Source organism: Mustela nigripes, chromosome 14 (genome assembly GCF_022355385.1).
Source record: "Mustela nigripes isolate SB6536 chromosome 14, MUSNIG.SB6536, whole genome shotgun sequence".
In the NCBI taxonomy this organism is placed as follows: domain Eukaryota; kingdom Metazoa; phylum Chordata; class Mammalia; order Carnivora; family Mustelidae; genus Mustela; species Mustela nigripes.
Window position 1 is genome coordinate 41876257 of NC_081570.1, and position 23266 is coordinate 41899522.

At 37.8% G+C, this 23266-nt stretch overlaps 1 protein-coding gene across 10 annotated transcripts in view; it reads right to left on the bottom strand.

Annotated features, from left to right (window-relative positions):
- TUT4 (terminal uridylyl transferase 4) overlaps positions 1–23266 on the bottom strand; it is a 134449-nt gene that overhangs the window by 92357 nt on the left and 18826 nt on the right. For 9 of the 10 annotated variants that reach the window (XM_059374743.1, XM_059374746.1, XM_059374741.1 and 6 more), the window contains exons 2-3: positions 9120–9965; positions 534–697 (exon numbers count right to left, since the gene is read on the bottom strand). In XM_059374743.1, coding sequence (XP_059230726.1) covers positions 534–697; positions 9120–9873 — 918 coding nt within the window. In that variant the 5' untranslated portion in view covers positions 9874–9965. Of the gene's footprint in view, positions 1–533; positions 698–9119; positions 9966–10433; positions 10614–23266 lie in introns of all 10 variants that reach the window. The other variant, XM_059374742.1, reaches the window with a different exon arrangement.

Genomic DNA, 23266 nt, shown 5'->3' on the forward strand with positions numbered 1-23266 from the left:
AGGTTTACTTTACACAATTTTAAAAACACAAAGCATATAAACAAAAGGAAAAAAACAAGAAGATAGGCCATAGTTTGTTGACCTCTAGAAAGAATGAATGAATTCAGACTCACAGATACAAGGATTTGCTGAACAAAGGGAGAGAAGAAAAGAAAGAGAGAAGAAAGGAAAGAGGGAAGTTAGGAAAAATGAATGCTACCTCTGCCTGAGCAATAAAAGAAGATAAATAAAGGTTTACTTTACACAATTTTAAAAACACAAAGCATATAAACAAAAGGAAAAAAACAAGAAGATAGGCCATAGTTTGTTGACCTCTAGAAAGAATGAATGAATTCAGACTCACAGATACAAGGATTTGCTGAACAAAGGGAGAGAAGAAAAGAAAGAGAGAAGAAAGGAAAGAGGGAAGTTAGGAAAAATGAATGCTACCTCTGCCTGAGCAATAAAAGAAGATAAATAAAAAGAGCTGTGCTTGGCAAAGAAAAGTTATAAAAATCCATCATCCTCCAAATAACTAAAATGACATAGTATACTTTTTCAAGTCGAAAGATGTGATCTCTTTCTAAGCGTTCTTCTGCTTGTTTCAAGCCTAGCCTCTGCTCAGGTGTCAATGCAGATTCATCTATCACAGTAGCATTTTCTAAATAGTCCATCTCTGAAGAGTTTTCTTTATTAGAGTCATCATTCTTCATTTTACCTAGAAAAGGAAGCAATCAGTTACCATCAGCAGAACTGATAAAATTTTTTAAAAATTTCAATGGGAAACAATCAATTTATATACATACGGGGAAAATATTCTTTCCTTATACTTCCTTAGTTGTACAAGTTGTATACTTATGTAAATACAAAGAGATATATATGGTATCAGAATTCACAAAGAAAAATCTATTTCATGAGTCAAATGCCTATCTTGTTCTTCTGACCTAGCAAAAGACAAATATGACAGACTCACTACACAAGGCTAACACAACATAACCATCTTATATAATCTCTGAACTCTGAAATGTGATAAAAAGCTAGTTTAAGTCCCAAAGTTTAGTCACTAAAGTCATTTTAATGACTTCATCACTCTACACTAGCTGCTAAAAGAACATATATCCTCTGCACCACAAACCCACACCAAGCTAGTGCCTCTCTGCTTTCACTGAACTCATGGATATCCCTATCACATCAATATTTTTTCTTTGCTTCTCTGCCTCCTAAATAGATTGCAATCTCTTCAAGGGATAGACTGTGTACTATCAACTTTTCATTTCCAGTACCTAACATTATACACCTGGCATATAATAGATTCCACCATCAGTGTGATTTTTTAAAAATACAAATTGAGTCATATTATTCTCTTGCTTAAAATACTTAAAAGACTTTCAAAGAGTTCAGGATAAAGTTTAAACTCTAGCATATTACATGCCATCCTTGCCTTCATGAAGGCAGTAAACAGAACAATAATTTCAAGTTGTAATAAATCCTATAAAGGAAAAAAGCATGTAACTCAGAAGGAAACTAACTTCAGATATGGGAATCAGGGAAGATTTTAAAACAAGACCTTAAAAAGGACCAAGCAGGTGGCTCAGTGGGTTAAGTGTCTGCCTTCCGCTCAAGTCATGATCCCAGGGTCCTGGGATGGAGTTCCGAATTGGGTTCCCTACTCTGCAGGGAGCCTGCTTCTTCCTCTCCCTCTGCCTGCTGCTCTCCCTGCCTGTCCTCTCTCTCTCCCTCCCTGTCTCTGTCAAATAAATAAATATCTTTAAAAAAAAAAAAAAAAACTTTTTTTTAAAAAAGACCTTATGAAAGAGAACTAAGTTATCTGTATCTCTAACCTTATAACCTGCCATAACACTTTTCACTTTATTCATACCAAATGTGTTAGAATGAATCACTGCTACTTCAAGTCTCAATGCGTTTTCATATGCTGCTCCTTTCACCATCAAGGCCATCCTTACTTCAGCTAGTAATATTTACCTGTCCTGCAAAATTGAGCTTAAGCTTCCACTGTTTTAGAAGACAGTCTGATACTCTTTATACAAGTGACACCTGAATAATATTGGGGCTTGGGATCCCAAAACTCTGCATTTAACTTTTTAGTGCCCAAAATTTTAACTATTAATAGCCTACTGTTGACCACAAACCTTAATATTAACAGACACATACTTTGTATGTTATAAATATTATATATTGCATTATTATAATAAAGGAAGCTAGAAAAAAGAAATTCTCACAGACAGAGCTTTCCCTCTTCTTTTTTCTTTTTTCTTTGCATTCCCTCTTCATATGAGGCTTCAATCCTATGGGATTAGGACACCCACCTTGGGACCTCATTTAATCTTAATTACCTCCTAAAAGCTCTTCTCTCCAAATGCAATCACACTGGGAGTTAAGGCTGCAGTATAGATAGTTTAAGGAGACACAATTCAGTCTGAAGCTGATGAAGCTAGTGCTTCAGCCTTAAAAAGGAAAGAAGTACTGATGGATATATACTGTAACATGAATGAACCTTGAAAACATGATGTTTAATGAAGGCAGCCAGACACAAAAAGATCACATATTCTATGATTCTGTTTCTATGAGATACCCAGAGACAAATATAGAAAGAATGCATATTAGTGGTTTTCAGAGGATTGGAGTGAGGGAGACTAGGAATGAATCCCCGCCCCCCCAAGACCTGAACTGAGATCAAGAGTCAGACTCAACCAAATGAACCACTCAGGTGGTCCCAAGGGAATGAATCTTAGATGGGTACAGGGTTTCCTTTTGGGATGATGAAAAAGTTCTGCCCTTAGTGGTGATGGTTGTACAAGTACTATAAATGTACTTAATGCCACTGAATTATATACTTTTTTAAAAAGATTTTATTTATTTGAGAGAGAGAGAGAGAGACACAGCATAAGCAGGGGGCGGGGCAGAGGGAGAGGGAGAAGCAGAGTCCCCGCTGAACAGGGAGCCTGAGACAGGCCCAATCTCAGGACCCTGAGATCACGACCAGAGCTAAAGGCAGGTGTTTAATCAACTGAGCCATCTAAGTGCCCCAAATTATATACTTTAAAATGGTTAAGATACTAGAGTTCCTGTATTCCACTCCTACACATACGTCAAGTGAAAACATACATCTACACAAAAACGTTTAAATGTTCATAACAGCATTATTTATAATAAATAAAAGATGGAAACAATTCAAACATCTATCAACTGGTAAAAGGATACATACTATGTGGTAAACCCATACAATGGAATTTAGCAATAAAAAGGAATAAGGTACTAGTACATGCTAAACATAGATGAATCTTGAAAACGTTGTGCTGGGGCACCTGTGTGGCTCAGTCAGTTAAGCATCCAACTTGATTTTGGCTCAGGTCACGATCTCAGGGTCATAAGATCAAGCCCCCCATGGGATTCTATGCTGGGCAAGGAGCCTGCTTAAGATTTTCTCCCTCTGCCTCTGCCCCTCTCTCACTCTCCCTCACCTTCTCTAAAATAAAGGAGGGGAGCCTGGGGGGCTCAGTTGGTTGGGCATCCGACTCAAGTTTTGGCTCAGGTCATGACTCAGGGTCATGGAACTGGGCCCTGCTTTGGCCTCTGAGCTCAGCACCAAGTCTGCATGGGACTCTCTCTCTCCCCCACTGCCTGCCGCTGCCCCTTCCCCTGCTTGCATGCACTCAGTCTCTCTCTCTCAAATAAAAAAAATTTTTAAATTAAAAAAAAAAAAAAAAACATTTTGCTATGTGAAAAAAGCCAAACAAAAAAGGCCACATATTATATGATTCCCTTTATATAAAATAGGCAAATCTATAGAGACAGAAAGTAGGTAAGTGACTTCTTTTTTTAGGGGAGAGGGGCAGTGAGAGAGGGAGAGAGAGAACCTTAAGCAGATTCCTCGCCCAGCATGGAGTCCAATCCAAATTGGATGCTTAACCAACTGAACCCATGGAGTCAGTGCAGGGCTGTTCCCAAGACCCTAAGATCACAACCTGAGCCAAAATCAAGAGTCAGAGCTTCAACCAATTAGACCACACAGGGGCACCATGAGTAGTGACTTTTAATGGGTACAGTTTCTTTTGCAGGCAATGAAAATTTTCAGGAATTAGTGATAAAATCACAGCTTTCTGAACAAGTCCTAAAAACCACTAAATTGTATTTTTCTTTTCTTTTCTGAGCCAAAATCAAGAGCTGGATGCTTAACAAAGCTACCCAGATGCCCCTAAACTGTATGTTCTCAAATGAGAAATTCTAGCATGTGATTACATCTCAATAAAACTGTTATATAAAAAGGTAGGGGCACTTGAGTGTCTTGGTTGCTTGAATGTCTGACTCTTGATCTCAGCTCCATCTGGATCTCAGGATCTGAGTCAAGCCCCACAATGGGGACCACAATGGGTATGGAACATACTTAAAAAAATAATAATAATAGGGGTGCCTGGATGGTGCACTCAGTTGGTAAACTGACTCTTGGATTGGGCTCAGGCTGTAATCTCAAGATTGTGAAATAGAGCCCTGTGTTGGGCTCCCCACCCAGTGTGGATTCTTCTTGAAATTCTCTCTCTCTCTCCCTGTGCCCCTCCCACTTGTGTAAAGTGTGGGTTAAGCGTCTGCCTTCGGCTCAAGTCACGATCCCAGGATGTTGTCACTCTAATGTATGGGAAACTACAGAACCATTTTGAAGAGTAGTAATGTGATCTGAATAATTTTAACAGGATCATTCTGGCTGTTACATTGAAAATAAAATGAAAAGTTACGTAAGTGAATAGAAAGAGGTAAGCTGGGTTATGGTATTCAAAAGCATGATCCTAACCAGCAACACCAATCTCACTAAGGAGCATGTGAGAAATCCATGATCTCAGGACCCACTCTAGACTTTCAAAATCAAAAATTCCTACAAAAGGAACATAAGAATCTGCATCTTTTTTTTTTTTAAAGATTTTATTTATTTATTTGACAGAGAGATCACGAGTAGGCAGAGAGGCAGGCAGAGAGAGAGAGAGGAGGAAGCAGGCTCCTGCTGAGCAGAGAGCCTGATGCAGGACTCGATCCCAGGACCCCGAGATCATGACCTGAGCCGAAGGCAGCGGCTTAACCCACTGAGCCACCCAGGCACCCAAGAATCTGCATCTTAATACAATTCCCAGGTAATTCATTTAAGTGTTAGAATTTGGGGGGGGGGAAAAAAGTTTGAGAAGCTCAGATCTAGAACACTCACCCCTCAAATATTCATCATGCTCCCTTTCTTACCACTTTCCTTCAAATATTTCTGTTACCTTCTCAGTGACAATTTAAATTTGAACCACAACCATCAGACACAGTAGCATCATTCCCTACAATCTTTCCTACTTTTTCATAAGATATACTACCATCTAACTTACGACATACTTTTGTTATTATTTTATATATATATATAGTCCCTCTCCTCCTACTAGAATATTAACTCTGTAAAAGCAATGTTGTCTGTTTTGTTCATTGCTAAATTCCTAGCAACTAAATTAGTACCTGGCACATAGCACACACCCATAAAAATATTTACTGGATTAATGGCAAAAGGAAAAGCTGAAGTGTTAACTGGAAGCTAAAGTTGAGTCTAATGAAGGAAGATTAAGCCACTAACCTCAGATGGGCCTGAGATTAGTCAAATTTCTATAAAGTCGGTTAAGTCCAAATAGACAATGATCTATATATAAAGGTTTATTCTATTTAATTTATAAAGGGACACTCTACTGAGAAATCATTAATTTAAATATAATTTGGAATTTTCATATGAGGAAAAAAATACTAAACAATTGTGTATGAACATGACTTCAAGGCAGATATTACACATACTCAAGAGAATTCTTTAATAAAAAATGACTGCTATACTACAAATCATTGTTCTGAATTTGTTAAACCAAGTCTTCCAAAAGGACCTCTACTTGGTCTACCAGCTTCTTTAAACTAGTTCAACTTGTTCTCCATATTAACAAATAACAAAAAAGCATTTAATTAGAGAAATAATAATAATAAAGGATATTCATTCATTCATTGCACTGCATGCCTACCATGTCAGGTACTACATGAAACATTCCATTAGATTACTTCACTTCACCTTCATAAAAAAGGCAGCAGCATCTTAACTTTTTTTTTTTTAATGAGGACTGATGGGCTGCCTGGGTGGTACAGTCAGTTAAGCACCCAACTATTGGTTTTGGAACAAGTCATGTCCTCAGAGTTGTGAGATAAAGCCCCTGAGTCAGGCTCTGTGATCAGCATAGAGTCTGCTTGAGATTTTTCTCTCCCTCTCCTTCTCCTACTCTTGTGCGTGCTCTCTCTTTCTTTATAATAAGTAAGTAAATCTTAAAAAAAAAAAAAATGAGGGGCGCCTGGGTGGCTCAGTGGGTTGAGCCGCTGCCTTCGGCTCGGGTCATGATCTCAGGGTCCTAGGATCGAGTCCATCGGGCTCTTTGCTCGGCGGGGAGCCTGCTTCCTCCTCTCTCTCTCTCTGCCTGCCTCTCTGTCTACTTGTGATCTCTGTCAGATAAATAAATAAAATCTTAAAAAAAAAAAAAAATGAGGTGGAGCACCTGGGTTGCTCAGTCATTAAGTGTCTGCCTTCAGTGGCTCTGGTCATGCCCCCCCAATCCCCCACCTCCCCTGCCTCGGGCTCCCTGCTGGGAAGAAAGCTTGCTTCTCCCTCTCCCACTCCCCCTGCTTGTGTTCCCTCTCTCACTGTGTCTCTGTCAAACAAGTAAATAAAATCTTTAGGGTGGGGGGGAAAAACTGAAACATGTTTTAAAGTACAAGTGGTTATGGGCACCTGGGTGGCTCAGTGGGTTAAAGCCTCTGCCTTCGGCTCTGGTCATGATCTCAGGGTCCTGGGATTGAGCCCCTCATTGGGCTCTCTGCTCAGCAGGGAGCCTGCTTCCACCTCTCTCTCTCTCTGCCTGCCTCTCTGCCTATTATCTCTGTCAAATAAATAAAATCTTTAAAAATAAATAAAGTATAAGTAGTTTATTTGATGTGTATCTAGATGCATTATCCCTATCCATCCATTAGGGTCACCTGGGTGGCTCAGTGGGTTAAGCCGCTGCCTTCGGCTCAGGTCATGATCTCAGGGTCCTGGGATCGAGTCCCGCATCGGGCTCTCTGCTCAGCAGGGAGCCTTCTTCCCTTCCTCTCTCTCTGCCTGCCTCTCCATCTACTTGTGATTTCTGTCAAATAAATAAATAAATAAATAAATAAATAAATAAATAAATAAGCAAACCCTATCCATCCATTATCTATGTCTATTATGTATATCAGTATATCTATTCATAAATATTATATACATTAAAAAAATAAAGTATAAACAGCTTATCCAAGATTACAAATTTATTAAGTGGGGAAGATGGGATTCAAAACCTATACAATTTTACCCTATAGCCCACATTCTCAATCATATCACTGTCACTTCATTTACTTTCCCTTTTTTTTTTAAAGATTTTATTTATTTATATGACAGAGATCACAAGTAGGCAGAGAGAGAAAGGAGGAAGCAGGCTCCCTGCTGAGTAGAAAGCCCAATGCGAGGCTCAATCCCAGGACACTGGGATCATGACCTGAGCTGAAAGCAGAGGCTTTAACCCACTGAGCCACCCAGGCGCCCCTACTTTCCCTTTTAAAAAAAAATAATGCTTGGAGGTGCCTGCATGGCTCAATTAAGCATCTTGCCTTCAAGGTCAGGTCATAATCTGGAGCTCCCTGATCAGAGGGGAGTCTGCTTCTCCCTCTCCTCCTGTGCACTCTTTCTCTCTCAATAAATAAATAATTTAAATCTTTGGAAAAATAATAATAAACCTTGAATCAGATTTTTCACTACTCCAGCAATCAAACCCTTGTAATTGATCTTATGCACCACTATTTCCCAACTTGAATCATTCACATACTATCTAGTTCATATCTGTCTCACCTAAACACTATCAGTAGTGTTATTTTTTTGATACTACCTTTAAACTGACTTACTTTTTTTGGCCTTCTCCTAAATCGTATTTTTAAAATTATGAAGTTGGTATTTTTTCTTATACACATAAAGATATGTCTATTAAAGCTAAAAAAGTGGTCTGTTAATATACTATCAATTATTATCATCAGAAATAAACTATTTTTAAACCCTTTACCAGAGTTTCTCAAAGTGTAACAAACAATGACTTAGAAATATCTTTTTTTTGTTATTCATATATCAAGGAAAGCTTCTATTCACCCAGCCACAGAAACATGAGGAAAAAAATTGCCCAAAAAATCCATAAAGTTAAACATAACCAAGATTTAAGTACTCAAAAGACAGGCAACATTTATAAGCAATTAAAGCTAAGATCAAAACACTAAAAGAAAACGAATTTTACACCAAGAAGTCTAAAGTAAATTGCAAGTGTCCTTACCAATCTCTGCTTCCTGTCAAAGAATTTACTGCACTACAGTCCAATTAAAAACATGTATAAATATATGTGATCATAGAACTACCTTGCTTAAATGTCTTCAATGGCTTCTCAAAACATTCATCATAAAGTCCAAACTGTCTATCATGTCCTAAAAGGTCCTTCGTTCTCCAATTACTGTACGTCTTTTCAGCTGGATCATTTGCTACTTTCACCCCCAATTCTGTTCCAGTCATATTTAATCTCAGTCATACTCTTATTCTCATATTTATGTCCTGCATATTCTCAAACCAAAGACTAAATCCCTCAATTAAATTATGCACTCTCTCAAGTTTTTTGCACTAAACTAAATTACTGTTTTATTTATGTGTATCACCCCCATCTAACTAGAAGCATCCTTGAGATTTGGTGCTGTATTTTTTGTTTTTCCACTACAAACATATACTTTGCATATAAAAGGAACTCAATACATACAGGTTCGTTGAATGAATGAGCCACATATTACCAGGACCACTTAAAAAGTGTGTATGTGCGTATATACACATGTACATACAGATTACAGGAGCCACTAATTTCTATTTACACAGGCGTTTTACTTATTGTAATAAATGTAAAGTTTCTTTTTTAGCTTAAAAAGCCCTATTATTAAAGTGCTTTCTGAAAATAAAGTAAGGATAATCTAAAAAACATTAATACAGGAAAATCTCTCCAAAAATGTGACCCATGGATACTCTAATTTGTACTTACTCAAATCATCCGATATGTCTTCAATTCCTGACGCACTATCATCAGAATCACCAGTATTATCTGTACATGCTTGTTGCTTCTGAGATCCTGGTGAGTTTTCCAAAGCAGATGTTCCTCCGTCCACATCAATATTCACTTTGTCCAAAGAAGTAAAAGAGCTTGGAATTTTTTTTCCAACCTGTGGTAATTCTGTACGTCGCATAGTTTCCTTCAACAGTAAACTGGACGCCTTCTCTGGTTCTGCTGGTGAACCAGGGACCTTTTCCAATTTCATCTGAGAACTGGGTACTTTTTCCATTTTCCTCTGTGAACTAAGTGCCTTTTCTGTTGCTGTCACCTGTGAGCTGGGTGTCTTTTCTGTTTTCACTGGTGAATTAGGGGACTTTGGTGATTTTTCTGCTTTCGCTTGTGAAACAGGTACCTTTTCTACTTTCACCGGTGAATTAGGTGATTTTTTTGTTTTGCAATGACTTTGATCTCGAAAGACTAATCCCAAATCTTTAGGGCTTGCTATGTTGGCAGCTACTTTACATGATTTAACTTCTGTTTTTTCTATACAAATATCATTTTGCTTATTTTTTTTAATAGTGTTCTTATTTGGAGAGCTGGTCCCAATTTCTTTTATGGATTTATCATTTCTAGCTTTCAAAGTTTGATTAGATATAACTTTAATTGCTTTGCTTTCTTCAGAAAGAGCCCAAGCATTCTTCTTTGGTTCATGATTTTCATTTTTAGAGGTCTTAAAGTCTTCCATTATTTGAAAACCTGCTTCCTTCCAATTGTGATACTGTAAAATGGCAGATTTCCAATAGCTGGATTGCTTCAAGTCCAAATTAGGCAAACAAACTATAGGGTTAAAAAAAAAAATGTGTTATTTAAAATGCAAAAGGCATTTTTAAAAAATTGGTGAGACTTTCAAAAACGTCCAAATTTGTCCTCAAAACTAGAGAAATTATAAAAACTTTAAAAACTCCATTAACCATAAAAGGAGTTAAAACCCAATTATTAGTAAATAACAGCGAAATGGTCATAAAGTAGGTTCTAATGTAATTATGTCAATATGACATCAAAACAGAATTTTAAATTTGTTCTACATTACTTAGTAAGAATTTCAACTAAAAGGGAAATAAAACTTGCAATTGATGTACCACAATTAATATAAAAGAAAATGGAACAAAGAAAACACACTCCAATCTAGGGGCACCTAGTTGGCTCAGCATGCAACTCTTGATCTCAGGGTCTCACATGGGGTATAAGGACTATTCAGTCAGACTGATACTCTCTTTTATTAGAAAAAAAAAAGGGGGGGGTCACCTGGGTGGCTCGTCGATAAGCGTCTGCCTTCAGCTCAGGTCATGATCCCAGGGTCCTGGGATTGAGCCCCACATTGGGCTCCCTGCTTGGCAGGAAGTCTGCTTCTCCCTCTCCCACTCCCCCTGCTTGTATTCCCTCTCTTGCTGTCTCTCTCTCTCTCTCTGTGAAATAAAATAAAATCTTGGGGGAAAAAAAAAGACTTTATTAAAAAAAACTGATTAGGCTCTTATTTCTAAATTATTTTATAATTTTTAATTATAATTAAAATTTAAGCCAAAATAGAAACAAAATTAAGCCAAAACCATCCCATAATTTCACCATTAATATTTTTTACGACTAATGTTATTTTCTAGTAAAAAGCTCTACCACTTAGAGCTTAGCGCTAAAAAGCTTACCACTTAGAATGTTTTTGCTCCTGGTTTTGGATATTTTAATTCATTTGATTTATACACTGCTTTCAGTATTCTAAGATGTTTCACATAACTGTCAAAACAGTTGCCAAATATATACCTATATCTAAACTCTTGTAGAAACTGCTGCAAATTCCTAATTTTAAAAATAAAAATGGATCCTATGGGACACCTGGGTGGCTCAGCTGGTTAAGCGTCTGCCTTTGGCTCAGATCATGATCACAGGGTCCTATATCAAGTTCCACCTCAGGCTCTCTGCCCAGGAGTCTGCTTCTCCCTCCCCTGCCACTCCCCCTGCTTATACTCTCTGATTTAAAAAAAAAAAAAATTTTTTTTAATTCCACCAAAAAAAGTGTGGTGGGACACCTAGCTGGCTCAGTCTGTAGAGAGCATGTGACTCTTGAGCTCAGGGTCATAAGTTCAAGCCCCACATTGGGCATGGAGGCCACTTAAAAAAAAAAAAAAAGTGTGGTAATTTTATATAGCAAAATTGCTATTTCTAAGAACAGTACAAATTTTTCCCAAAAAAGTTGTAATTTATAGAAATAAAGTTCTAAGGAGGTAAGATTTTGAGTAAGGTTCACTGCTTCCCAGTGTACTCATAGCAAAACTTGTGGAGCTAAATAAAAATGCTGGACCTATGTTCTAGTTCCTGGTTACATTTTTAGAACGCAGCAAATGAGGACTAAATGAGATTCTAACCTTATATAAGCAATTATTATCAAGAAAACACAAAAGAATTTTTAACAAATTTCTTTAAAGAGTTGTTTGAATACTGAAAACAACAGGTTTTTTTATTCAAGATTTTATTTATTTATTTGTTAGAGAGAGAACGGGCCCAAGCAGGGGGATTGGCAGGCAGAGCTGATAGAACAGGCAGAGGGAGAAGCAGGCTCCCCAGTGAGCAAGTAGCCCAATGCAGGACTTGATTCCAGGACCCAGGAACAGGACCAGAGCCAACAAAGGCAATTGCTTAACTGAGTGCCACCCAGGCATCCCCAAAACAACAGTACTTTGCATATATTCCATTTCATTTTTATATCATTAAGACATCAGTCCACTTCCTACTTCTAGTTCATGTCTTCCTTTCTTGAATCCTTACAATGCCTACTGACTACTACAGACTTATCTTCCTTCCTTGAATCATGTCTTCCTTCCTTGAATCCTTATAATGCCTACTGGCTACTACAGACTTAGAGAGTTCTCAGGCCCTGGACCTCACCCAAAAGCCAGAGGCAGGTTCTTGACTTTGCAGTGAGAAAGAATTCAAGGACAAGTCAGAATGAAGTATAACAGAGGAAGCTTTACTGCAAAGTCCAAGTTTACACTCCAAGGAAGGAGGAGTGAGGGCACACTCAGAAAGAGGATCTAAGTAGCACTAGGTAGACGTGAGGCTCTGATTTTTATGGGTGGTTATAATTTGGGCATGAAATACTCATGTGGGATTCTAGGGAACAGGCGGGGATTTCTAGGAATTCTGCATAATATTATTCAATGCTCTACATTAGCTACTATGTGCAGATAGAGTCTGATTTCAGGCTAACTGGGGGTCTTTGTGTGCTTTTAAGTTGCAGTTAAGCAAAGCACTGGCAGCAGAACACTTGTGATCACAAGAAATCACAGAGCTATCAGAAGTTTGCTTAATTGCTACAAACTTTCTGTCAGGTATAACACTCTGTTCCCTGTTTTTTGTTCCTCCTGCAAATATACAGCACTTCCCTCTTCTACCTGCCTTACTACCACAATGCTAGGTACTTAGTAAACATTCAAAATCACTAAGCAATTAAAAGAATATCCACTCCAGACAGATGGCTTCACATCTTTCTTTTCCTGATAAAATCTGAAGCGTTTAGCAGCAACTGGAATTTTCTCCCCCCACCCCCAGATTTTATTTATATGAGAGAGAAAGCAAGCAAGCACAAATTGGGGGTGGGGTAGAGTCAGAGGGAGAAGGAGAGAGAGAACTATGTTCCCCACTGAGCAGGGAGTCCCACTCAAGGTTCCATCCCAGGACCCTGAAATCATGACCTGAGCCAAAGGCAGAAGACAGATGCTTAACAGACTGAGCCACCCAGGGGCCTCTGGAATTGTTTCACAAGAAGTTTCTGACACTCTTCTTTAATTATCCATCACTCAGTTAACAGACTGGGCTACAAATTCTGGAGCCTGAGACTTAAAAGAGGTATGGATAAACTAGGTAAGAAAGTTTAGAAATAACTGCTGCATAATAACAGAAAAACTAATCATAGCAATAGTTACTTCTCAAGTTACCCTTCCACAAGACAGACAGGGAAACTATTCTACGGCATGATTACAGAAAGCCATCAAAAGTTTGTCCTGCCAAAAAAAAAAATTAGGAGGGTACCTGGGTGACTCAGTGGGTTAAGCCTCTCCCTTCGGCTCAGGTCATGGTTTCAGGGTCCCGGGATCAAGCCCCGCATCGGGCTCTCTGCTCAGCAGGAGCCTGCTTCCCCTCTCTCTGCCTGCCTCTCTGCCTACTTGTGATCTCTCTCTCTGTCAAATAAATAAATTAAATCTTAAAAAAAAAAATCTTAAAATCTTAAAAAAAAATAAATTAGGGGCACCTGCATGGCTCAGTTAAGTATCTACCTTAAGAGAGAAATCATTTCTGATTTTGTTTACTATTGTTTACCTACCACAGTGCCCAGTTTAAAGTAGGCACTCAATGAACCTATTAAATGGATTAATGAACATTTAAATTATGTTAATTGTAATTTAATTTAATTAATTTAATTAATTATTTGTTCGCTTTAAAAACAAATCCAAAACATTTAATTGCGTCATGGCTTATATTATTCACAATGTAAGGAGAAAAATATCTCTCTCTTCCAGGTAGCCTTTCCTAATCTATCCTGGAGGCTCCTACCCCCTAAGCTGGGCTCAGAGAAATATGCCTCTTTCTATGAACTTTAGTCTTATCCTTCTCATAGCATTCAATACTTCATACTTTTTTAATAAGGTTTTAATTATTTTATTTATTTTAGAGAGAGAATGTGCAGATGGAGAAGAACAAGCAGACCCAGTGCTGAGTGAGGAGCCCCATATGGGGCTTGATCTCATGACCCTGAGATGATGACCTGGGCTGAAATTAGGAGTCAGATGCTTAACCAACTTAGCCACCCAGGCACCCAGTACTTAATTCTTTTTATGTTTATTTCCCATTTGTACTATAGGAACTTTTTTTTTCCAATTTACTTTTCATAAAACAAATACATATACAGAGTTCAAAAAGTCAACAGTACTGTAAGGCAAAACAGTATTTGTCTACCAACTACCCACCTTCCTTCTCAGAAGCAACTGCTTTCAACTCTTTTAGCAGTTTCTTCTGAAGTTTATCTCCGTACTTCTAAATTACATGCTTAAACTGATACTGATCTTAATATGTTTTCACTTTAGATAGTATCTACAGACTTCCTACTATGAAAGAATTTAGCTGTCTCAAACATTCCCCCTAGAGACAAACAGAATTATACACACACATATGTTCCTATCCCACCCACATCCCCTGAAGATGATTTTAATAAGATATAACAGTATTATTCATGGCTGAGCCAAATATTATACTATAAAACTTTCTATATGCCCCTGAAAATTTATTTTTTCCTTTTCCCACGCACATAGCTAGACTGTATTTTCCAACCTTCCTTACAGTTAGGTGTGTCCTTAAGATCAAGTTGTTACCTCCTCCATGCTCTCCTCCTATCACTGGGTAAAATTCTCAAAATCATCCATCTTCAGTCATATAGCCAACAATTATGTTCTAATCCAGACCCACAGAGTCTTGAATTTCCATAAGAACTAGAATCAGTTAGTTCCAAAATGCAGATTCTGATTCCAATTTGGAGGACTGACATTCTGCATATCTAATAAGCCCAAGTAAAGCCAATGCTGCTAACCCTTGGCCATACTTTTGGCTGGACAACATCATCAGTGGAACTTGGGCCCCTGAGTGACAACACAGAACTACTCATCTGGAGGAGGTGATCACTCATCTAGCATTTGTTATATGAGAAAAAAATACAACTATTTTTTAAGGCACTGTATTAATGGATTTCTTTGTCATGGTAGCCCAGCCATTTTGACTTAACTAATATACATACTTATAATCATATTTCTCTTTGGTATACTTTACAGTTTTATCTGGAATTAACCATTGCCTCATTTTTCTTAAGTTTTTTTTTTACATACCTATCAATAATTCATTGACAGAACCATAAATCTCCTGTCAATATGATCAAACACACATCACGGAAGCTAAATATATATATATATATTTTTTTTTTTTTTAAGATTTTACTTATTCATTTGTCAGACAGAGATCACAAGTAGGCAGAGAGGCAGGCAGAGAGAAAGGAAGGGAAGTAGGCTCCCTGCAGAGCAGAGAGCCCGATGTGGGGCTCGATCTCAGGACCCCGGGACCATGACCTGAGCTGAAGGCAGAGGCTTTAACCCACTAAGTCACCCAGGCGCCCCTATATGTTTATTTTTACTGCCGTTTTCTCCTTGAACATCTCTTGTCTAGCACTTGCTGGTTATTACTAGTCTTTTACCACAGCTGTCAGCCTGCAACTTCCTTTCACTATTATCCTACCAATTCTCATCCACCCTCAAGCTGACTTCTATATTCTTCTTCCACAGTTTACTCCCTCTTTTTTTGGTGGAGCACACCCTCCAGTAGATAAGAAAGGAAATATGAAAGGCAGTGAAAAAAAAAATTATGCCCAATTTCTGCATTTCATTCTACATAGACAGGCATCCATTATCATAACACTCTGGACTTCTCTCCACTTCCCCCATCCATTCTTTTCCACAGGACATGAAGTAACATCTTTCATACATGAAGTAACATCTTTCATCCATGAGTTTGTGAAAATGATTAGGTAAAGCATAGTATCTCTCTCTCATTCCTCTTCACTAGCTGTTCACAGAGAAGAGAAGTCCACTTTCTCATTCATACTCTAACATTTACATGTGTAAGCCCCACATGGAGCCTGAAGTTGTGCCTGTGTCTGAGTAAGTCTAATTCTGGCACTGAGTATTAGCAAACAACGTGAAAATAAAAAATCCATTCCCCAAGGTGAATTTTATCCATAATTAAATAATCTGGGGGTGCCTGGGTGGCTCAATGGTTTAAGCATCTACCTTCAGCTAGGGTCATGATCCCAGAGTTCTGGGATCAAGCACCACATCAGGCTCCCTGATCAGCAGGGAGTCTGTTTCTCCCTCTCCCTCTTCTCCAGCTTATGCTCTCTCTCAAATAAATATAAAATCTTTAAAATAAAAACAATAATCTGATCTCCATATGCTTGTTTTGTCTTTCCCAGTTTGTTCAGGATTCAGGAAGGGAAACAGTGCTAATTGTTGGGTTCCTTAGGTCCCAATAGGAAGTAAATTTTATAAGACTTTGTATGTCTTAAACATCTTTTTTTCTTCTTATCTTAATTAGGTTTAAACTTCTAGGTTAGAAATCATACACTCAAAATGCAACAAGTACTGTTTCAACGATTTCTAGTTTGTAGTGTTAGTACTGAGAAAATCATCCCGTTCTTATTTTCCATCTTTTTTACTGAATTGCTTTCTTCCTTATGGGAATTTTTAGGATATTCTCTTTGTCTCAGCGTTTTGTTTTGTTTTGTTTTAGCATTCTGTAATTTCTTTTTCTTTTTTAAAGATTCATTTATTTATTTGAGAGAGACAACACATGTGAGCAGAGGAGAACAGAGAAAGTAGAGAACCTCAAGCATACTCCCCACTGACCACAGAGCCAGATGCAGGGCTTGATCTCACAACCCTAAGATCATGAGCTGAGCTGAAACCAAGAGTCATACACTTAACCAACTGAACCACCAGGCTTCCCTCAGTGTTCTGTAATTTCTAAGTGATAAGCCCTAGAGCAGATATTTCTTCATTTTTCTTGGTATTCAGTTGGCTCTTTTAATCTCTACCTCAAGTCCCCCCACTCCTGAAAATTTTTTCTTGTATTATGTCTTCTATCATTTCCTCCCTTTCATTTTCTCTTTTTCTTTAGTTCCTATTCATTGGACCTTATGCCTCCTGCATTGATTCTCCAGTTATCTTACCTCTTTTATCAATTTTCCACCTTTATTTTCTTTCCTGAGTGATTTCCTCACCTTTATCTTCCAACTCTTCTACATGTGGAGGAGAGAAGCACAGGAGGTATACCATATTTTCATTTCTAAAAACACTTTAACTCTCTGATTATTACTTCCTACAGCACTCGTGTTCTTGTCTCATGACTATCATCTCTTATATCTGAACACTAATAGTTTTGCTTAAAATTTTTTTCTGCTTCTTGTAGTTTCCTGAGTTTCTTATTTGTTTTCTTCTCTATCAAGGACACTAACATACACATAGGGAAGAGTAAAAGAGAAAAATGGAGACAGAAAAATATTTGAAGAAATAATAGCCGAAAACTTGCCTAATCAGATGAAAGATACAATTATACACATCCAAAAAGTTCAATGAACTCCAAGCAGAATAAACTTAAAGAAATCCACACCAAGATTTTTATCAACTTATTATTCAACTTTGAAAACCAAAGAGAGAATTTTGAAATCAGCAAGACAGAAGCAACTTCTCGTATACAAAGTATTCACAGTAAGATTTAATAGATGATTTCCCATCAGAAACATGCAAATCAATCAAGGGTCCCCAGGCAGTTCAGGCAGTTGAATCCTTGACTTTTGATTTTGGCCCAGGTCATAATCTCAGGGTTATGAGATTGAGCCTGGCATAGGCTCCATACTGGACATGGAGCCTGCTTAAGATTCTCTTCCCCTCCCTTTGCCCTTCTCAGTCCCTGGCAAAAGGAAAAAAAAAAAAAAAAAGGTACAAGGATGGAAAAAGGTATTCCATACAAATAGTACTACAAAGAGAGCTGGGTGGTCATATGATTGTTAGACAAAATACATTTTAAGACTAAAGAGAACATTATATATTGATAAGAAGTTCAATCCAGGGATGCCTGGGTGGCTTAGTTAGTTAAGCATCTGCCTTAGGCTCAGGTCATGATTTCAGGGTCCTGGGATCAAGCCCCACATTGGGCTCTCTGCTCAGTGGGGAGCCTATTTCTCCATCTGCCTCTGCTTCTCCCCCCTCTCAAATAAATAAATAAAAAATTAAAAAATAATAATAATAGGGAACTTAAATATCCTACTTTCAATAATAGAGAAACCAGACAGAAAATCAGTAAGAAAATAGAAGGTTTCAACAATCTTAAACCAATTAGACCTAACATACTCAGAAGTCTCTACCCAGCATCAACAGGACACATTCTTCTCTACTGCACATGGAACATTCTCCAGAACAGACCATTCTGTTTAGTCTTAGATTTAGTCTAAAAAGACTAAAATCATACAAAGTATCTTTTCTTACCACAAGAGAATGAAATTAGATATCAAATCAATACAAAAACTGGAAATTTCACAAATATGGAAAACTTAAACAATGCACTCAAATCAACCAATGGGTCAAAGAAGAAATCACAAGGGAAATTAGAAAATACCTTGAGACAAATAAAAACAATGTACATTTTATCACATTTTCCAAAAATGGATATAAGAGGGATATTTCACATATTTTTTAAAAATAAGGATTATAGGGTGCCTGGGTAGCTAAGTCAGTTAAGCATCTGCCTCAAGCTTAGGTCATGATCCCACGGTCCTGAGATCAACCCCCACATCAGACCCCCTGCTCAGCATGGAGTCTGCTCTTCCCTCTCTTTCTGTCCCTTCGCCTGCTCATGCTCTCCCTTTCTCTCAAATAAATAAAATCATTTAAAATTTTTTTAAATTAAAAAATAAGGATTATAAAAGAATATAATAAACAACTGTTTACCAACAAATTGAATAACCTAGATAGAATGGTCAAATTGTACATACAAGCTATCAAAACAGAGTCAAGAACAAATAAAAAATCCAAATACACTTACAACAAAGAAGTAGATTAAATCAGTAATCAAAAACCTACCACCAACAACAAAAAGCCCAGAAACCAAAAGACTATACTGGTGAAGTCTACTAAATATGTAAAGAATTAACACCAATCCTTCTCAAACTCTTCCCCAAAAAAATAAAAATGGAGGGCACTTCCTAACTCATTCTCTGAGGCCAGCATTACCCTAATATATGAACATATATTCAAACAATCATCAACAAAATACCAGCAAACCAAGTAATGAAAGATAGTTGGAAGAAGGCAGGCAGGAACAAGGGAACTCCACCCTAACAGGACACCACCTTTAAATATCACCCTAAAAGGAGCCTCTACCCTTACCCACCTAATAGTTATATGATAAAAACCTGATAGGGTGACAGATGCACGGAAGGTTAATCAGATTAAAAGAGCCTGCCAACAAGCCCATAAAAACCACTAGACTTGGAAACTGGTGGCAACCCTCCGGGGTCCCCTCCTCTTCAGGAGCTTTGTACTATTACTCAATAATGTTTGCTTTGCTGCCCACCACTTTTTGTCTGGTCTACCTCTTCATTCTTCAAAGCAGCATGACCAAGAACCATGGGCACTAAAGGAAAAGAAATTCAGTAACATGAGCGGCATATTAAGAGTTATATAGCACAACCAAGTGAGATTCATCTCTAGAATGCAAGAATGGTTCAACAAACAAAAATCAATGTAACATACCATATTAACAGACTGAAGGAAAAGGAAAACATAATCAGCTTGAATGATGCAACAAAAAGCATTTGAAAAAAATCCACCAGCCTTTCTTGGGGAAAAAAAAATTTTTTTTCAATAAACTTGTAATAGCAAGGAACTTCCTCATCATGATAAAAGCCATCATACAAAACAAAGACACAGCTAACATCACACACAATAGTTAAAGACTGAAACTGTTCCTCTACAATCAGGAATAAGACAAGGATGTCTACTTTTTCCACTTCTATTTGACATAGATCTATTGGAAGTTACAGCTACAGCAATTGGGCAAGTAAAAGAAAAAAAGGCAACCAAATGGGAATGGAAAAAATAAAATTATCTTTTGCAGATGACATGATCTTATATGTAAGAAAACCCTTAAAAGTACACATGCGCACACACATACACACACAACACACACAATGCACCAAAACAGTAGTAAAAAACTAAGTCAGCAAATTGCAGAATACAGAATCAACACAATGATCTACGAAATTAACATGTCTATAAAGTTAAGAAAATAATTCCATTTACTTTAGCATCAAAAAGAATAATTAAGAATACACTGAACTGGGGCGCCTGGGTGGTTCAGTGGGTAAAGCCGCTGCCTTCGGCTCAGGTCATGATCTCAGGGTCCTGGGATCGAGTCCCGCATCGGGCTCTCTGCTTGGCGGGGAGCCTGCTTCCTCCTCTCTCTCTCTCTGCCTGCCTCTCTGCCTACTTGTGATCTCTCTCTGTCAAATAAATAAATAAATAAATCTTTAAAAAAAAAAAAAAATACACTGAACTAAGGAAGCAAAAAAATTCCACACACCAAACTACAAAACAATACTGAAAAAGATTAGACTTAAACAAATGGTACAGTATCTCAAGTTCAAGGATTCCTTCCGATCTATTTTCCCTGTCTACTTCTTCCTTGCATTCTACACTGTGAGGCTAGAAATCAGGAAGTGTTTAAGTTCCTGTGACTTAGAGCCCCAAGGAGTGGAAAACTGAAAGACACATCTCTTACAATGTTCCACCTTCACTTAAAAAGATTAAGCACTCCATTCCTTGCTTATTGTTATTAAGCTCAAAAATCCCAAGAATGGATTAGGCTTTTTTCCCCAGAATTGCCAAAAGCTGGAGACTGGGCAGAATTCATGATGTGCAGCCCACTATGTACTTACCCATTCATTTCCTTTACTTATCACCAATAACTTATATTATTAACAATATTGTTAAAATGCCAATACTATGCAAAGTGATCTACAGATTTAGTGCAATCATTACCAAAATCCCAATGGCATTTTTTGCAGAAATAGAAAAACTCATCCTAAAATTCATATGGAATTTCAAGAAACTCTGAAGAGCCAAAACAACCTAGGAAAGGAAGAAAAAAAGTTGGAGGACTCATACTTCCTGATTTCAAAACTTACTACAACACTACAGTAATCAAACAGTACCATACTGGCATAGAAAAGACATAGATTAGTAGAATACAACAGAGTCCAGAAATAAACCCTCACTTATGGGGTCAACTGATCTGACAATGATGCTAAGAGTATTCAACAGGGAAAGGACAGTTTTTTCAACAAATGTGCTAGTAAAAAACATACCTACATTCAAAGAAATGAAGTTGGACCCTGACCTTACACTAGTTACAAATATTTACTCAAAATAGATCACATCAGACTTATTATAACTTATAATAACTATGAGACTTATAATTATAATTAGTATATTGTATAATTTATTAAAGCACTAAGTGAGGGTGCCTGGATGGCTCAGTCAGTTAAGTGTCTGCCTTTAGTTCAGGTCATGATCTCAGGGTCCTGGGATCCAGCATCAGGCTCCCTGCTCAGCAGGAAATCCCTTTGCTCCACCCCCCTGCTTGTGCCTCCCTCTCTTCTCTTTCTCTCTCTAATAAATAAATAAAATCTTTTTTTAAAAAGGCACTAATTGTAAATCAAAAGACTGGGCAAAAAACTCAAATGACCATCAATACCACACTGATAGGGAAAACTAGCATAGAACATAAAATATATTAGTACACAATATAAAACAGAATGAGGAAGTCTCTATTCTGCTGTGCAGTGATAGCAAGGACCTACCTACTGTAAAATAAAAAAAAAATAATACACATAGGAATATGTAGTAACTCTGCATAAGAAAGAAGAAAATGGCCACTTGATTGGCTCAGTCAGTCAAGTCTGCGCCTCTTGATCTCAGGGTACTGGGCTTGAGCCCCAAAATGAGTATAGAGATTACTTAGAAATAAAATGTTAAAAAAAAAAGAAGAAGAAAACACACATATATATATATACAAACACACTTAAATGCTCAGAAATAAACAATGAGGGCACCTGGGTGGCACAGTCGGTTAAATGTCCCACTCTTGGTTTTCACTGAGGTTATGCTCTCATAATCCTGAGAAAGAACCCTTTCCCTCATTGCCCCTGTGCTCAGCAAGAAGCCTACTTAAGACTCTCTCTCCCTTTCCTCTACCCCTCCATCCGCCACACTCTCTCTCTCAAATAAATGTTTAAAAAGAAAAGAAATAGGGGCACCTGGGTGGCTCAGTCGGTTAAGCATCTGCCTTTAGCTCAGATCGTGATCCCAGTGTACTAGGATCAAGCCCCAAGTCAGGTTCCCCATTCAGCAGGGGGTCTGCTTCTCCCTCTCCCTTTCCCCTGCTCCAACTCTCTCTCATCCACACACTCTCTCTCAAATAAATCTTTCAAAAAAAAAAAAAAAAGAAAGAAAGAAAGAAAAGAAAAAAAATAAACAGTAGAAAACATAAAAACAAACAAAAGGGGCACCTCGGTGGCTCAGTTAGTTAAGTGCCCAACTCTTGGTTCTGAATGGGGTCATGGGATTTGGCCCACACGAGGCTCCATCCCTCTCCCTCTGGCTCTGTCCCTCCCCCTCCTCATGCTCTCTCTCATGCAATCTTTCTCACTCTCACTCTAAAACAGACAGACAAATAAATAAATCTTTTTAAAAAGTTCACTTTTTCTCACTCTCACTCTAAAATTAAATAAATAAATAAATAAATAAATAAATCTTTTTTTTTTTTAAAGGTTCCAAAGATGTAAATTTTTAAATTACATTAAAAACTACACCTTGTATTTTTTTTTTTTTAAAGTAATCTCTACTCCCAGTGTGGGGCTGAAACACAACCACCAGATCAAGAGTCACATGCTCTACCAACTGAGCCAGCCAGGCACCCTACCTTATATTTTAACTTACAAACACACACACACAGACACACACATACTATAAAAACTGGTAAGTCTTCACAACCTTAGATCTGGCATCAGCTTCATAAGTATAATATTAAAAATAGACAAGAGGGGCACCCCTCTCTTAAAAAGATAAAATTTTTAAATAAAATAAAATAAAAAATAAATAAAAAGGTGGCTCAGTCAGTTAGGTACAGCTCCAGTCATGATCTCAAGAGTTGTGAGACTGAACCCTGGGTTGGGCTCAGCAGGGAGACTACTTGAAATGCTCTCCCTCCTCCCCTATCCACCCACGTATGAACTTTCTCTAAAATAAATAGATAGGGGCACCTGGGTGGCTCAGTGGGCTAAGCCTCTACCTTTGGCTCAGGTCATGATCCCAGGGTCCTGGGATCGAGCCACACGTCAGGCTCTCTGCTCAGTGGGGAGTCTGCTTCCTCCTCTCCCTCTGCCTGCCTCTGTGCCTACTTGTGATCTCTGTCAAATAAATAAATAAAATCTT